Source organism: Dipteris shenzhenensis, chromosome 20, assembly GCF_047967505.1.
Source record: "Dipteris shenzhenensis isolate YYH24624 ecotype China chromosome 20, Dip_SZ_1.0, whole genome shotgun sequence".
In the NCBI taxonomy this organism is placed as follows: Eukaryota; Viridiplantae; Streptophyta; class Polypodiopsida; order Gleicheniales; family Dipteridaceae; genus Dipteris; species Dipteris shenzhenensis.
This window is the reverse complement of record NC_141615.1, coordinates 1,744,565-1,761,959: the sequence shown is the minus strand read 5'-3', so window position 1 is coordinate 1,761,959 and position 17,395 is coordinate 1,744,565. Positions and strand designations below refer to the sequence as shown.

At 43.7% G+C, this 17,395-nt stretch overlaps 1 protein-coding gene across 1 annotated transcript; it reads right to left on the bottom strand.

Moving 5' to 3' along the window:
* Positions 1–252: 252 nt before the first annotated feature.
* Positions 253–15,702, bottom strand: LOC147889116 (formin-like protein 14). Its single transcript, XM_087391237.1, has 17 exons — positions 15,463–15,702; positions 14,574–15,277; positions 14,238–14,459; positions 12,562–14,129; positions 12,315–12,459; positions 12,157–12,228; positions 11,938–12,036; positions 11,632–11,673; positions 11,346–11,426; positions 11,117–11,167; positions 10,721–10,802; positions 10,519–10,613; positions 8,409–8,480; positions 8,193–8,309; positions 5,394–5,462; positions 2,967–3,033; positions 253–1,426 (listed from the first exon to the last, which is right to left on the bottom strand). Exons 1-17 carry the CDS (start codon positions 15,533–15,535, stop codon positions 1,209–1,211), a joined length of 3,777 nt encoding a protein of 1,258 aa, XP_087247363.1. The 5' UTR covers positions 15,536–15,702; the 3' UTR covers positions 253–1,208.
* Positions 15,703–17,395: the final 1,693 nt, after the last annotated feature.

Sequence of the window (17,395 nt, the reverse complement as noted above, 5' to 3'; positions counted from 1 at the left end):
ACACTAGAAAATATAGAGAGATTGAATCAACAACATGCAGGCAAACAAAAAGTTGATCAGACTCACCACATGAAAAGGAACCTTGACGCAGCAAGAGCTCCTTAAGCGGGTGACACCATTTGCGCATTCCTCTTTCAATGACACAGTCACAAAGTCTTTCATGTAGAGTCTCTGTTTTTTAATAAAACACCATGCTGCTATAATCCAATTGTTACACTGTAACACAACTTCCAAGCAGCAGATAATGGACAGATTGAGCTCTCATTTTGACATTGAAAATAACAGGTTAAAGTGTACAGAAAACGTAAAACTATGCATGTCTCCTGCATTTTTCCTGTGCGTTTTGCACAAATGGTCTTAAAACTATCCCCATCAAAAGGGTACACCCAGGTGATAGCAAGATTTTACATTCGAAAGACATTAAGATACAACAAAAAATGGCTTCTAATTTGGAGAGACTCTCAATAACCCGGTCTCTTCAGAAGCCTGTTCTAAGACCAATAAGTGGAAAACCACTCTCTATACAGGGCAAACCTTTTGTGGAACCCCTTACATTCATATAAAAATGTTGTGAAGTGTGTAAAAAAGGGCCAGCTTGCATGTACAAACTTCTCAGCAAAATCTTCGTGACCCTCATGCACAAGGTCACAATGGCGGATGCAGCTGCTTTAGCAGCTTCTCTGGAACTCAGCTTCGACTTTACAGTCTCTGCCTGGTGTAAGTGTACCCCCAGTTCCCACACTGCATATCATTACAAGCTTGCGCATGCCAAACCAGGCTCATATTTCTGATCCGAAGTAGCATATTTGCTGGAGAATCCACCATATCATATATGACTGGAAAATCAAGGCCCAAATACCTCTTTAAAGATCAAAAGATACTCTTTTGGTCACAAATGGCTTGAATACTGCTGAGCGGTTACATTTTCTGGTACAGCCAAAGATACATTTATAACTGGAACCGCAGTATTATACCACATTTGCAACAGCATCAGAAACCCAAATTAACTCACACCAGGCCACTTTGCCTTTTACAAAACTGGTCTCTGTAGTGTAAAACCCTTTCAAACATATTCCATGATCGTTGTGTCCTGACTAACTTTGATACATCCAAAACAACCAGAAAGATGCCAGCAACATTTAGCTGTATGCCATCAATGAAACACATCCATGAAAGACCTCATCTGGGAACAATTTGTTGGTTCCTTATCAGCCTGCTTTGCCTCTCCGTGGAGAAAAAATCTGTTCACTCTCTCTCCTCAAGGGACTATTTCTCATTTTATCTTGGTCCAATCGCTGTGGAGAGTTTCTCATCCTCTCCTTTTCTGCCTCTTTCTCAGCTTTCTTTTTCTCTAACTCCACCAGCTTCATGTTTTCTTCTAAAGCTTTCTTGAACATGTTCACAAAATTCAGAAGTATGGAAGTTACTGCATAAATATAACAGCCATGAAAATCATCAAATCAGTGCCATATAAAACACCAGTACATAACGTGCAAGTATGCTTCACCGTAAGTCCAGAACTTCACAAAAGTTGCTTCAAGAACCAGGGAAGAGCTACTATGAGATGTCCACCAAAGCCATGAGCACCCAGCGATGGGTGTAGACCAGTATAAACTATGCTCATACACATACATATCCACACGCCCACAAATACTGAATGACTAGAAGGTTAAATAGAGCAAAATTACCTATACAGTTTTTAAGAAATCTCTGTTACACAATAAGAACATAACGAAATTATTAAAATTCAATATCAATATGAACCTCCAAACCGGAATGATTTACATTATCCTAGGATTGCAGTGAATTAACATGCATAGATTCCTTCACCCAAAAAATGTAGATTGTGTAAACATTGAACATTTAGAAGACCAAGGACAAGTACATCAATGATCATATATGAGCTGCCCAGCTGACTGCCATTTCCACTACAGATAAAAGTCCCACTAACACATGAAAATTTCAGGACGAATTTGCTAACACAGATGAAAACTCTACGACTTAAAATTGCAACACAATAGAATTACTGAAAATTATGCCTTCATTGTCTGGAATCACAATTATGCCTTCATTGTCGGGCATCCGCTGTTTTTCACAATGGCACAGGTTTTTTAAAAAGCAAGAAATAAAGCCAATTACATTCATAGTAAATGCTGCATCCATTGTCCTCCACCTAGGGCTGAAATATGTGACATGAGGTTTCCTCAGATATTCTAGATCACTTTTTGTATAGAGCATAGAAAACCATGGAATAAAATGTCAATTTGTCTTCACCTAGAACTCCTTTCAATCTGAAGTGTAATTATCAATGTCACTTTCAGCAGATGCCACATTTGGTATATTTGTAAACATGTTTTAAATGTAGGTGAAGGTTTCCTTGTTTGCAGGACACTACCCAACCATGTCACATTTTCAGTTTAAAGAATGTCTTTGAATGCAATTATCAAACATATGCTATCACACATAAAAATCCACACACCCACACATACTTGAGCACCCATTTATACAAAGTCTTGGTACAGAGTTTCTGTCGGCATTCCGAAGGTGAAGGGAAGGGGCAGACTCAGCCATGACGAAGGCTAGCCCTAAAGGAGAAGGCTAATCAAAAGGTAGTCCAAAATCTGTTCATTCAAGCTACAACTGCTTGTTATGAGTTCTCCACATCATACAATTCTTTTTAGAGGTTCTTTTATTCTTACAACGAGTTGATTGTACTTCCAAATTAAAACCTCTTCGGAAGAAAGTGTGTAGAGTTCTCATCCAAAACAATTCGCGAGGTCGAGCAACCTTGTGAAAATCCTTGGCATTATTAAAATGGCCCTCTATATGCCCAATAGGAAAGCAACAAAAAGAGTCAAAACCACAGCCTCATTCCAAGCTCACTAAACTACAGCATTCAACAACCCATTTCACACCCTTCACAAATGGCGGTATTCCACATTACACCTTGCAAACAATGGGATTACCTTGCTCAAATGGACAACGTGCAGGATCCTCCCCAAAATAGTGTGCAAGAGAATCAGCATTCCGACCCTGTTTCAAAACCAAACTCTTCATGAGAAATCAACATCAACATAATGCACACACATAGAAACCAAGCAGGAGCAATTGGTCAATTGATAGAAGGAGAAGAGAAAAAAGAGGTGGGGGTGAAACTACTAGATAGATAGTTCCCCCTTGCAACAATCTATGAAAGCAATCTATTATTGCTGCAATAAACACCATGGGGTAGTTTGAAGTAAGACGTGTTTTGGGAGACTCAATAAATCTTTCAAAGTAGGCACTTTTTGTATCTGCCCACCATATCTTAGCCATGTATAAACATCATCTATGGTATAGGTTAGAAACACAACTATAGGTGCTATGAAATCCCTTTTGTAAGTGCACTTGTAGTCAATCATTGCTCACCTTAGGGCTTACACAATGTGTGGATGCTCATCCAATCTTCTTCACATGCATGCATACATATGCCATCCAATGGGACGATTAGTTACCCTTTATGGCAATTGGAATCGCCATCTTGTATTGATGTCACCTCTGTTGGAAAGGTCACCTCCCCATCTGTAAGCCCCCATATGAGGAGAGCATGGGGAAGGGAGACCTAGGAGAACCTTTTGGTATTGTATCCATAGTTTTTTCCATATGTTACCATACGCATACGTCATACGAGTATGGAAGTATGATTGGAGTATGGTTCAGCCCCTAGGGTTGAAACATACGTGACCCTAATTTTACTCAAAAACATTTAGAAAGATATACATTGTACACATTACATTGACATGGAGCTACAAACCTTCTCCAGAGACCAGGGTCATTTGGAATCTAGATTCTGATACATAGTGTCAATGATAGATCAATACTACATCAAACATCATGATCAAAGGTAGTGGGTAGTAGAAACTTGGAAGTAGGTACTACACCAAAACATCAAAGGCAAAACATCATAGAAGAAAAGGCTGCCACAGCGCGGAAATAAAGCTGAAAATTGAAATGCATCACCATTCACAACCGATGAGGCTCAAGCCTCGAGCTGCAGCCTGCATCCTCATCCTCATTCTCTTGCTCATCCTCATCCTCATCATCATCATCATCATCATCATCATCATCATCATCATCATCATCATCATCAGTGCCATCCTCCTCCTCCTCATCCTTCTCCTCCTTGAGACCATCCTTGAGGCCAACCACAACCAAAGTTGGCCAATAGTGTAAAGAGTACGGATTAGCAACATACGGATTAGAATAGTGCTAAACATGTGTTTTCCAAGCTTTGGCCAAGCACAAAATCGATCCCCCCTCCCAAACAAAAGAACCCCCCCGGGCCCCCCTCACACACACACAACAAAAAAACCAAACTACACCCAAAAAACAAAACCTTGCCTATTTATTTAATTATTATTTTATTTATTTAAAAAAACTCGTACACAAAGCCGTACGGCCGTATGGAACGCATACGAAAAAAACGTCCATACGCGTACGGATGCAACTATGATTGTATCATGTCCTACTTTGTGGACAGACGGAAATATAAGGAGTTGCTTCTATATTTGTCTCTAAGCATTGTCTATTTACTGGCTTGCACATCTATGCACATTAAGTTAAGAAGTTTGTGATTCCACACCCCACACCACACTGTGTGAGCTCTTGCGCAATTCTATCAGTCTTCCGCTGTGCGTACCCTCTGTCAGGTCATTTCTAACAACCTCTTCATGGAGACAGTATATTATATTGTAATGATGTAATTTATGTGCTGCAATTCCATTCTTTGGCAATGTTGTAACAGTCTGCCAACCTACTCTAGCCATGGTGCCATCTAATCCTACCCCAAAGAAGATATGCACAAGTTGTCTCAACTCTCCAAAGCATCATTTGTGAAAATACCAACATGATGTGATATACCTCTATATGGCAAGCAAGACCTGATTGATTAGCAAAGCTCTATCGGCAAGGAAGAGTTTGATGGAGCTCCAATACAAAAGCTTTTGTCAACTACACTCTTGTTATGTCCGTAACTAACCTAAGATCTTGGATTGAATAGGGTTAGGGCAGAATCTAACCTTTGATGTTAACAATGTCTAGCTCTAAAGAATTATGGTACTAGACTATAAGTTCAAACATAGAAATTGCATGGGATGCATGGTAACAACCCTAAGATTGATAGGATGTCTTGATGAGTGAGGACACAAGCTAGAAATACCAACCAACACCACTGAGAGAGGTACAACACAACATCTTTAGCTGAAAGACAAAGGAAGGGGAATTTGCTACAGCTGTAGAACAATGAACTATCTACCAAATACTACCAAGACCGCAAAATCATATGAAAGCTACAATTTTGTTAAAAAGGAGAAGTTTAAATTTGTGAAAAGTTTTGAGTGGTTTTTAAGACTCACTACTTCTGCATATAAAGACGCCAAGAACTTCACATCTGCCTCTGCTGTGTTGAGGAAGACTTTTAAAACCTTCAAAAAAAACAAAGAGGTAATATTAGAGAATGGATACCATTTACTTGGCCCTCTTTAAAACTTAAAATATACACATACATCATGTGAAGGAAATGTAGCAACAAGAACCAAGATAATTTTCTTTCCCCCCCCACAAAAAAGAAAGGGGGGAACATAAAAAAAGAGCACCATCTCGATTGATTCATTGGTTATACAAATTATTAGAGTAAGACCAAGACCCAACCTGTTGACCACCAGAAAAGAATTTACTACAAACAACCCACATCTTGACTTGATTAACTGTCACCACAATGTAAATATCCTAAGTTAAAGTACAATTGACCATTTATTTGATCATAATTAAAGAGTTTTCATTTGTGTTAATTATGGTCGAAGAATTGACTACGGTCAAAGATACTTGACTCTGGTCAAGTAAGCTTGATTTCGATCAAAGAGGTTTTTTACCAAGAGGGTTAACTGCGGTTAACTAGATAACCACAAACCTAACTACGGTCAAAGAGTGTTGACTTCGGTCAAAGAGACTTGGCATGCGCCAAGAGGGTTAACTACAATTAACCAAGTTGTGCCAACTTCCGTTGGAGAGATGTGCCAGCTTCGGTTGGAGAGACTTGGCCATAACTAAGGCGCCACGACCATTGGTCAAAGCCCCTTAATTATGACCAAGAGGGTCGACTTAGGTCGACCAAGAATTGTGTCTATGTTTTGTTCACATATTTGTTCAATGGGGACGCCCACCTATGACTAGGATTAGTCCACAGTTTATTATTTGCATGCAAAGCGCTAACAATTAATGGGTGCCATGGTGGTGCGCTTTAATTAATTGTTGCAAATACTATGAGGGGCTAAAGATCCAAGTAATTTGGAGCATAGCAAGTATTTCGAAGGCCACCCGCATGATCAAGTGCTACGAAGACCCCAAAAATTGCCCTTAGAGACATGTAATAGGATTTTAGTCCAGATTTTTGACAAGTGGCATGTTGCCATTTTGGAATGAGCTCAAAGCTCTTGTAAAAATTGATTCACGTTTGAATTTATAACACACAGCTCTACGCTGAACTATGTACGCTGAGAGAAACCACTCTGACAGATACAATACAAAGGGCCAAGAGTGCCCCATTTAGAAGGGAACCCGCCCTGGTCTGTCTATTGTAGCAAGCCAACTAGGCCTGACTGGCCCTTGGTGGGCTGGTCAATTTAACCCAGCTGACCCAACCAGATGGTCGGGTGGTTGGTTGACCTTACTGGCCCCAACTATCCTGCTGTACCTTTGAAGACCCTGGTGGCCTAGTGGAGATCACTTAGAGCTATGGTCGCAAGAAAATGGCAAGACAAGAAGTGGCAAATCTAGACTTTTAGGAAAGAGTCTATGGTCGCAAGAATCTAGGCGGAGCATGATCTCAATACAAAATTTAATCAGTTAAGTTGCACATGGTACCAGATATTGTACAACTTCATCCGCACAATTCAACCTATTCCTAGTTTTGGAGGGGGACACCTAGATGTCCCCTCTCAGCTTGAGATGTGGCGTTCATGTAGTGGTGATCCATTGGGTGGACATGATGGTGGTATCTAGACATCTAAGAGATTCTTGCACATTCATGACTTGATTTGGTAGTGCCACATGCAAGAGGCGTTGTGATGATTGTATATCTAATAAGGCTTGGCCTAGGGAGTTCGTGGACCATGTGAAGCATAAGTTGAAAGTGCAAGAGCTGCAAGTCATAGGAAAGTGCAAGAGCTGCAAGTCATAGGACCACTTTTCAAGATGCCTTGACTTCACGGGAGGCTGAAGCAAATGGAGCACTCATTTGATCAGGTAAGAGGATCATTTCCTAAATCAGGTGGGAGGGTCATTCCCCCACATGTGAGACCCCGAATGAGGAGATGAAGGAGAGACACCTGTGATATGTGTGGGCTAGATAGGCCTGCCACATGGGCATTGTGGGGGAGATGCCACATGGGCAATTTGCTGGTAGGGCAACCATGTGGGCTGCATTTGCGGCTGCCATGAGAAAATAGGCTGCCAAATGGGAAGCACATATTGCCCAGCGGCTATGCAGGCCAGGCAAGGAGCTGGTTCAGCCCTGGAAATGGGCAGGCTTGTGGGCTTATATAGGCCCAGTAAGAGCAGTAGAAAGGGCCAGCTCATCCCAGTTATTAGGTCATCCTGGGGTCTGGATATAGTCGCGGCATGAGTTGTTGCAGCAGCACCCCTCTTGGTACTCATCTGAGCAGCTATTGGCTCCAAGTGTGAGGTAAACACGGGGTACCTTTTGTAGTGATTTTATGCATTTAGGAGCATAATATATATGTAACATTTTGGCTGTCTAGTTGGCACATTCTCTGGCCTTTGTGTATTTTCTTGTGTACTTGCGTGCACGCCACTGTCAGTAAGATATTGAGTGTTGGGTTATCCTGGGAACATTCCCTTGTAGACCCAACTGATAGTGGGGTTGGGGAAGAACAGGCCAGGTAGTCCCTGTTATTGGGTCAGCCAGGGGTCCGGATATAATCAGTAAGTGGATTAGAAGCAAGAACAGGGAAGCATGCATGGCCCCTCTTGGTACTCAACTGGACAGATCCAACCCAGCAACTAGAACAAGCAAAAGGAAACTTGAAAGAAGTGCGAGTGAGTGTGAGAGTGAGTCAGAGAGAGAGAATTATGGCATCTTCAATCCTGAATTTTTCACCCAGGCCTAGTCCTTTCAACATTAGGCATCTGTTTACCTGACGAAACCCTTCAGAGACTGCTCCATCATTTTCTGATGCAGTGAGTTCCTGCTCAACTTTTTCAAGCCCTTTACTAACTGCCTGCATCTCCTCTGCCAGGGACTTCAATTGAATCTGGAAAAAATCATATAGAACCATTAGGAAAAGAAGAGAGATCTAAAATCCATTCAAGTATATAAAACAGCCAACCTGTGCAAAAATACAAAAGGTTACCTTTGTAGCAGGTTCCAAATGAGAGAGATCTTTATCAAAATCTAATAAATCTGGCAGCTTCTCTGAGATTACCTGCACAGTCCATCCAAACATCACTTTAAATGTTTGCAAACATGGTAACCCCTTGCAACGAGAGAGAGAGAGAGAGAGAGAGAGACAGAGGGGGGGGGGGGGAGAGAGAGAGAGAGAGAGAGGGAGAGAGTTAGTGAGGTATTAATGCCCTTGGAAGACCTAACGGGCCTATGGGACAAAGTACAACTAGAGAGAGAGAGAGAGAGAGAGAAGAAGAAGAAGAAGAAGAATATATTATCGTCCTCTGAAGACCAAAACCGGCCTATGGGACCTGAGCAATACAATATCACAAGTACATGAAAGCTCCTCCCGAAGATGGGAGGGTGGAAAGAGAGAGAGAGGAGGGGGGGGGGGGGGGCGGGGGGGCGGGGGAGGGAGAACCAATCTAAGCCACAGACGCATACCCAAAGCCTCCCAATAACAAGAAGAGGGATAAATTTCTAACTATCCATACCTTCAGTCCATTACAGTTAGTCCACAACCATAAGCAAAATATCAACTGCCACACATAGAAGCAAGTAAAGATATGGCCTAGCCGGGATGCTGTTTGAAAGATAAAACCACTACGCACCACAGCCTATAAGCCTCAATGAGAGCAGAGCTCTCCAGCTCAATTACAATCAAGTTGCTTCATTACTGTTGACCAGCGAGAAGCCCTGGAGAGTAAGATGCCTGCTCCAGATTTTGCCAATTTGAGGCATTGGTCACTATTGACTAACAGTAAGCCGAGACTCACTCCTGAGCAAGAGCAATTCATAAAATCAGAAATGCCACTCTGCAGCAGTCCATGGCAGCAGCAAGGCAAAAGGGGTTATAGAGATGTTCCTGGAACCAGATTGCTGGATGCAGTCAGTCACACACCATCCCATCTAATCCATTTCACAAAAACAGGCCTAATCTGTACCTGACACAACCATCTCCACCAGTTATGCCTGCCCCAGATTGTCCTTTCTTGCATTCATTCATTTTCACACATGACAGCACATGGACCACACCCATTCATTCAGCCTCACCAATCTATTTGGCAGATCTAGCATCAAAGCTTCTTAAAATCAAAAAGTCATCATGATATCTTTTTGGATTTTCGCACGAAATTAGCAAAATGTCTCAACAAATTTATCAGAAATGTGGATCCATTATCGGGTGCATGATTGGTTGGCAGTGGGCACTTGATGACATTTGGGTCATGTTAGACCACTTTCAGTAAAACAAATGCCATAAAGTGCCCGCGCATGTCTGTGCACACGTGCAAATGTTTCCCTTAGGTTGTTACATCTTCAAGCCAGTATTGCAACCAAGGTAAATCTTTGAGCTGCTCAAAGGTCATGGGATCCTAGTATGAGTCAATAGCTACGTTTAGGTAAGGTTGGATCATGATCCACAAACCCTAGTAATAACTCAGGGCTAAGTAGGACACCACTACATGGGAGTCCCTACCATGTGTCAGCAATTTCCTACCTCAAATGTCTCAAATCACAGTAAGCACCCCAAAGGTGGCCATCAACTGGATCTATCTATACCACATTGCAAGCTTACCCTTTTCAAGGCCTATTGCCTTGATTATAGGAGTTGTCAAAGATAGGCGAGCTTGGAGACCATGTACCTCCTCCATATCTAAGATCTGTTGCATTTCAAGGATTTCACTCTTGATAAAGATATAAAACCGTTTTCAAATGAAAAAGAGCAATATAATTGGTAGTGGAAAAGCATACACAACAATGGACAATTCGCTGTGTTCGTCATCTGGCTCAATATATGTACAAACAACAAGGTGAGGATTTATAATGGTACGAAAGTGGATATCACCTTGGAAGAAAAATCAGTTACTCCTATTGATACCACACCTTTAGACAACACTACCAGTCAAGTATCTTTGCAGGTGCAATTGGCAAGACGAAAAACAAGTCTAGAAAAATGTCTCAACAAATACACCCTTTCTATTTTGATGATGCTATTCGGAAACAGCAAACGCTTCTCAATCTGAAGCCAAAAGCATCGACATACCAATAGTCATGGTAAGAGCATTGTGATTCAGTACCTTCGCAAGGTAATGCATGAGAGTCATCTTGTTATTCCGAGCACGAGTATCAGTGAGCTTCAAAAGGCTGTCAAGCTTGAAACCAACCGCCGATCCTGCACCAATATCATCCAAAAGCAACAGTGCACAAAGCCCATTTCAAGACATTCCCTAAATAAAATGGCTAGAGGCAGAATCCAAAGACAAGAAAGAATGCAGTTACCACGTGCAGTCCCTTGGTTTAAAGCATTGCCGAGAGAAAGGATAGTTTGCATGATCCTTCGCAACTTTAATGACTCTTTCACCTGAGACACACTAAGTAAATGGCTGTCACAATACCAACCTCAATGTGAACATCCTTCAGGATCAGTTCACATTTGCCATCAACATCAAACTGCCTCATTATATATACCTTCATAAGACTAAAATGTATCCAATCTTACAAATTAATTTTTTTATAAAACAAGCAGAAGAACAAAGGAACGAAGGGAGTTTGTCAGCGACTTTAAACAAAATTATTAGTAAATGAGAAAAAAAACTTAGTACGCAAAGCTAGGCTTATGTTCTCATCAGTAACCAGGCATGAGCTGCCATCTGGGCTTCATTTTTAAGAGCATACCTCATTAGATGCAGCATTGATTGTTTCCAAACTTGCTCTCAGCTCATAAACCTGTTCCAGCAAAGAGAAACAGAGGCTGTAGGTGTATTAACAAGGAATTTGTGCTATTCACAACATTGCTTTGCTCGTTATTTATGCCAACATGGCACCATATTTATTCTGTGTCTATTGCAGTCAGTAAAACAAGCCCAAAGATGCAAATCTACAATATAAAACACAAAGAACCTGCCTGGGTGGAAAACTGAATCTTGAAAGAAAAAACTCTCAGTTTTGATTCTGCTCGAGGTACTCGCATCAACTCCAAGAAAAACTGGCAAAAACAGGCCACATCTGTCTTCATATTTATGCGCTAATATTTGCAATACCAAGAACAGCACAACCTCTGCATATCTTGATTTCCCTCAACTCACGCGATGCTGCCAGCTTGTCAATAGGAAACACAGGTCTGCAGTTCCTTGCATGTGCTTGATAAAAAAGAAACGCATACTAATTAAAATTTTATATGAGCCCATTACCTGCTCACATTTTCCAAGGGTTTCCTTGTCACCATCAAAGGCCTGCAGCATGTTGAAACAGCTCAAGGAACAATACTACTATTTCAGTGATAAACTGCCAACTAATTGAAACGGGACTCCTTCCTGTCTTCTTTATTGAAAAGATGCAAAGGATGCAGAAGGCGGCTTCTCTGCATAATCTAACCATGTCATGCTCCACAAAGTTTACACTACTACAGTCGCAACTTGCCTTCTCTGCTGCTTTTACACAGGAATTGCAGCAACGAGTTAAAAAAAGCTATGAGGAAACAGACAGAAAACTCTTACCCTCAAAGTGTCCATTTCCTCTTTTGTTGGGCAAAACTTGATCAGATTTTCAACCTGGTCAGAGTCCAAAACAGTACTATCCAGAGCCAAGACTGCATTCTGCATCCATGTTAAGATAAAAAATGCAGTGGCTGGAACTCCAATAAGATGCAACAACCGAAGAAAGCCATCAACCTTCACAAATTTCACATATGTCAAACAATAAAGTGCTATACCTACCATTATACTTGGGAGTGGCATCTTTACTTTAGTAAGCATAATCTCACAGTTGTTTGCTCTTCTCATGTCAACCTGCAACAAATCAGCATTCAGAGCATTTTATCCGGTAAGGTCAGCATTGAGTTTTGCTTCAGTAGATGTAGAGAGACAAAGCTTACCAAATGTATGATTTCCTGTTTAGGACCATGTGCAGCACGCCGCCCTCCAGCTTTGTCATTGCCAGCAACCCCCACTCCACCATTGGAATTTGGGACAGCAGCAGAAAATAAAGACTCTAGCTCTGACATGTCAAACTCCGGTTGTCTGCAACCCATTTGCACACCATAAATCAGGATAAGTACAGGTAAGAGCCTAAAGAATTCCCCCAAAACTTGTTGAGTGCAGTTTTAAGTGATGGAGAGTTACTTGGACTGCTCTTCTTGCTTCTGAGCCTCAGCCCACAAGCTGCCTTGTACAGCTCGAGTAACTTTAACCCAATGAAGTGGCTTTAATGACGCCTTCTTTGCAGATGCTGATACAGGAACTTGGCCAGTAGGAACAGTATTTCCCCGCCCCTGTCCCCCTGGTGGCATTGGGGGGGCCGGTTGACCAACACCCCTACCTTTTCCAAAAGCCGGTGGAGGGGGAGGCACGACACCTCCCCTACCTCCTGGAGGTGGTGGAGGGGGAGGAGCACCGCCTCTACCCCTTCCTCCGGGAGGTGGAGGTGGAGGTGGCCCAGCTCGAGGTGGTGGGGGAGCTGGTGGTGGCAGTGGTGCACCAGTCTTTGAAGAAGCAACAGGAGCCATTGCTGGACCTCTAGATCCTGGGGGCAATGGGGGGGGAGGTGGCGGTGGAACCCCTCCAAGTGCAGGTGGAGGCGGAGGGGGAGGGGGAGGAGCACCTCCTGCACTGAATGAAGGGCGTGGAGGGGGAGGGGGAGGTGGAGGGGGCGGTGCACTGCCTGATCGTGAAGGTGGGGGAGGCGGTGGGGGTGGAATTGCACTCAGTGGACGTGAAGGTAGGGCAGAGGGTGGGGGAGGTGGGGGTGTGGGTGTGGGTGCCAGTGGAATTGCACTTTGTAGGCGTGAAGGTAGGGAAGAGGGTGGGGGAGGGGGTGGGGGAGGGGGTGGGGGTCGGGGCAGGGCAGTACTCCCCGTCCGTGAAGGTGGGGCAAGTGCAATAGAGGCCTCGGTTGCACGCCCAGATGGAGGAGGTGGAGGCGGGGGCGGTGGAGGTGCAGCCCTGCCATGAGGTAAAGCTGATCCTGCAGCTCCAAGTGCTGGGGATGAACCATGTGAAGAAGGTGGCAGAGGAGGCGGTGGAGGGGGTGGAGGCACTCCTTTAGCAAGTGGCATAGACTTCTGAATATCCTCACATGGGGGTTGGGGAGGGGTAGGGGAACCTGCTTTCTGCACTGAAGTTGGCAGAGCCTCAGAAACCATTGGAAGGGATGAGCGAGATGAAATAGGAACAGAATTGTTGAATGGAGGCACACCACCCACCCCAGAACGTGAAGGAAGAGGTGGCGGTGGTGGTGGGGGAGGCGGCGATCTTCCACTTGCAAAGGTCGATAACTGTTGAACTGGTGGAGAAGGGCGATGTACTGTGCTTGTTTGGAAAAGATTCTGAGGCGTTAATGGTGCATTCCCAGGATTCTGAGGCGTTAATGGTGCATTCCCAGGTGTCCAGTCCTGCTCCTTCTCTTCTGGAGGAGTTGGTGTGAATGACTGCTTGCTTCGGACGATTATCCGATCATTTATGTCACCAAGTAAATATTTATCCAGCTTTTCTGGAAAACCATTGGCAGAAGATATCTGCTGAAGAAACAGAAGAGCTGCTGCATTTCCATTGCCATCCACCCAATCCACATTGCTGAAAAGCTCTTGCACCCTCGCAAAAGCCTCTATTGGTAAGCCACCTTTCTCCTCCCCTCCCAGCAATGGAACAGGGGCCTTTGAAGGAGAAAAGTTATCGATGTCCCCAAACAAGATCTGCTTCAAACACCATTATGCACAGCATGAATGCAGATGCCTAGTCCAGGGTAATGTGGTATGCAAATGCAAAATGTTGCTCCCCCAAGGGCAAAAGCTTAACCTCACCTCAGCACGGAAATCCTTTGAAAAGCGCTCTTTCGAATCCCAAAGTATGTCAAGGTCATCACTGCCTAGCATCAAGATGTTCGAGCGAATAAAGGCAGTATTGAACATGACACGAAACATCATGGTCTCCCTCTCGGAAGCAGCATCAAGGTGTATGCATTCCAAGACAACATCACCTTGCACGACGCACTGAACGTCGATCTTCACAACGTCACAGTCGACCTGAAACAATGTTCAATCGTCATCAAAAAAGCATACCTACTCGAGCACGAACTGTATACCACTTCGGCAGCTAAGCCCTAAGCCGATTTCTCAGAAATTCCCGCGAATGCCCACCTGCCGGTAGTGCCGTACTGTTTTATTCTTTCTGCCCTGCGAGAAGAGCATTTGCGTTGTGCGACCACCCGTACGTTGGGGATCCCTGCCAAAGATACGGACAACGGGACTGCATCCTCCTTGCGTGTCAAAGGTAGGAACGACTCTGAGAATAAGACAGTCTAACGTTAATGCCCGTTCAACAGGTGGCCATTCGGGCGCATTGTTTCGTCTGGCGACGTACTGAAGGTACCGAAGTTGCGAGGGTATAGGATTAAGAGGCGACAAGAGCTGCAACAATCCTCGCGGTGCCTCTTTGTGAATCATGTCCAAGGTCCTCTGCTCGCCCGTTTGGAGCTTCCTGTATATGAAAAAGCAGGCCAGAATGAAGGCAAGCAGGGGCCAACCTCCCCTTTCGCAGTTGATGAGCAGGATATTGTGCTGACCCTCACGAGACAGCCAGCTGTCGCTGGCTCGCAAAAAATGGTGGATCATCGCCATCGGGAGAAGCGGGCAGCCTTCATATTGCCGAGGGTAATCCATCACCGTAATGTCATACTGGGATAAGATCTCTGAGAAGCGACTCTTTTTATCTCCTTCCCTGAAATTGCAAGCCAGGAAGGACGAACCAGGAAAATCTTCGTGCAGCTGTGTGGCAATCTGCCGCATGAAAATCCTGAACACCTCATCCCCCAGAACTTCTGTGGAGAAGCAAAAGTCGAACACTGCGAGGCATTTGCACAGACAATCGACTAGCGGCGTCAGCCATACGACACGGCCCGAAATGCCGGAGAGGGAGGGCAAGGACACGAACGCCAGAGAAATGAAACAACGACGGACAGAGTTGAATTGGCCGCCGGAAAGGTCGTCCGAGAAAGAAAGAGAGAAAGAAGCAGGATGTGCGACTTACCGTAGACACGTTCGGAGAACTCGAGGAGGCCATCGGGGGGGCGACGGTAGAAGAACCTACGGAAGAGGGACATGGTGAGGAGCGAGGGAGGGAGGAAGCATAACCCGGAGGAGCGATGGAGGGGGGGGGAAGCTGAGAAGGAGAGGTGGGAGGAAGGCTGGGGCGATGGCGAAGCAGAGGTTTGGCTATGGCGATGGCGAAGGATAAGCAAAGTGCAGGAGGAGAAGAAGAAGAGGAAAAGCAGTGGCAGCAGAGGAAGAGGAAAAAGAGGAAGGCGTGACTGCTTATGACAGACGTAGTTACGATCGTGCCTCCGACACCCCCTCCAAGACAGGCTTTGCGGCCTTAACCGGCCTTGCCTTGGGCCTGCCTTAATCCTAATACGTGCCCTCGTTGAGGCTGTAACGTGTCTCCTTTAGTATTTTTCCCCCTAATTTGCCTTTTGCCGCGTTTCCTTTTTTGAATTCCTCTCACTCCCACTTTTAGAGCGCATTCTCCTCCTTTCTTTTGGCCCCAAACAAGAAGCTTGCATGACATCTTAAATCCATCCTACCACTTCTTGCATCACGTTTTCATTTCAAAGTAAAATTGTTTATACATACATTTCAATTCAGCCTCCTTATTTTCTCTCTCCTCCCATGAAAGTACTACCTCGTTTATCACACTATGTTTTAGGATCAATGGGTTAAAAAAGTTGATGATGGCAACAACAAATGGCACATCATTGTTATGAATGCAAAGCATGATGGGGTTTATCTATAGGCTAGCATCTAGGCACATCACCATCCCCTAGTATGCCAAGAGCAAAAAATGGCAACCTTAGCTCTCTTGTATTTCTCTTTTTGTAGCTCTTTCCTTTTATAACATAAAATTCTTCTTTTCTCACAAAAAGAAAAAGAGAGCAAAAAAAGGCATAGTCTACGTTACTTGTGGAAAAGAAGGTTAGGTTAGATTGTTAAGCCCTCTTTCATTGTCCTCCCTTGCCTTCACATCTTTTCTATCTAATGCCAACACCTTTTTTTCCACAAAGAGGGTTGACATGAATTACTCACCAACCCAAATGTTTGATAGGTCTATTCCATGTGTCCTCCCATTGATTCTTCCTCGTATAGGGTAGGTTTTGTCTTAAATGTGGAATAGATACCCAAACATCCTGTTGATTAAGTACTTAGAGGATACAAGGGAAAAAAGAAAAGTAGTGGAAGAGTATTGCTTTACATCTCAATTGTTCATGAGCATAGCTAAGTCTCACTTGCACCCATGCACAAAAATTGCACTGGAAAAAGGGGAGGAGTTGTTAGGCAACAATTTCTATATGGGACAACAAAATCCCACCATATACAATAAAAACCAATAAGCTTCTAAATACATATGGAATAAGGTAAGCCGTTGTAAGACAAAATGATGTAGGCAAGAGGATTATTCACTCCCCTCGTTCTCTAATATTGGACACCCCACTTTGGGAGGAGCCACTTCTACAACCAAAAATAACAATAATGGTTTTCCATTCTTATGAGCATTGCAACAAGAGATAAATTTGAGTACAACATTAGGCAAACATTTATCAAATTGCACGAGGGGAATGAATTGTATATATAAAGGAAACTGAATACAAAATAGCAACCGTTGGCATGATACTAAATGGTACCGCACTATACATTCTACAATTCTAAGCACGAATGTGCACATGCATAAAACACGAAAGTAGTGTATGAAGTGGGAACTTCCTTGCTAGTTGATTGGTTGGCCATGTTGCATGGGCCTCCTTATATACCTAACAAGGTTAAGGAGACTTCCTCGCCAATGGATGCTTACACACTCTAACACGAGGCAATCACCCACCATGATAAGAAACTACGCCAAGAATTGTAGGAAGAAAGCAACTGACAAGGACTGCAATGAGAAGCTCAGGCTCATTGATCACCTTCCTCCA

Bases quoted from the DNA above. Each gene is read 5' to 3' on its own strand.
- LOC147889116 (XM_087391237.1), bottom strand. From the start codon at position 15,535: ATGTCCCTCTTCCGTAGGTTCTTCTACCGTCGCCCCCCCGATGGCCTC. The intron at 10,614-10,720 runs GTAACTGCATTC...ATATTGGTGCAG, and splicing joins AAACCAAGGGACTGCACGTG to GATCGGCGGTTGGTTTCAAG. The intron at 8,310-8,408 runs GTAACCTTTTGT...GATTTTTTCCAG, and splicing joins ATTTGGAACCTGCTACAAAG to ATTCAATTGAAGTCCCTGGC.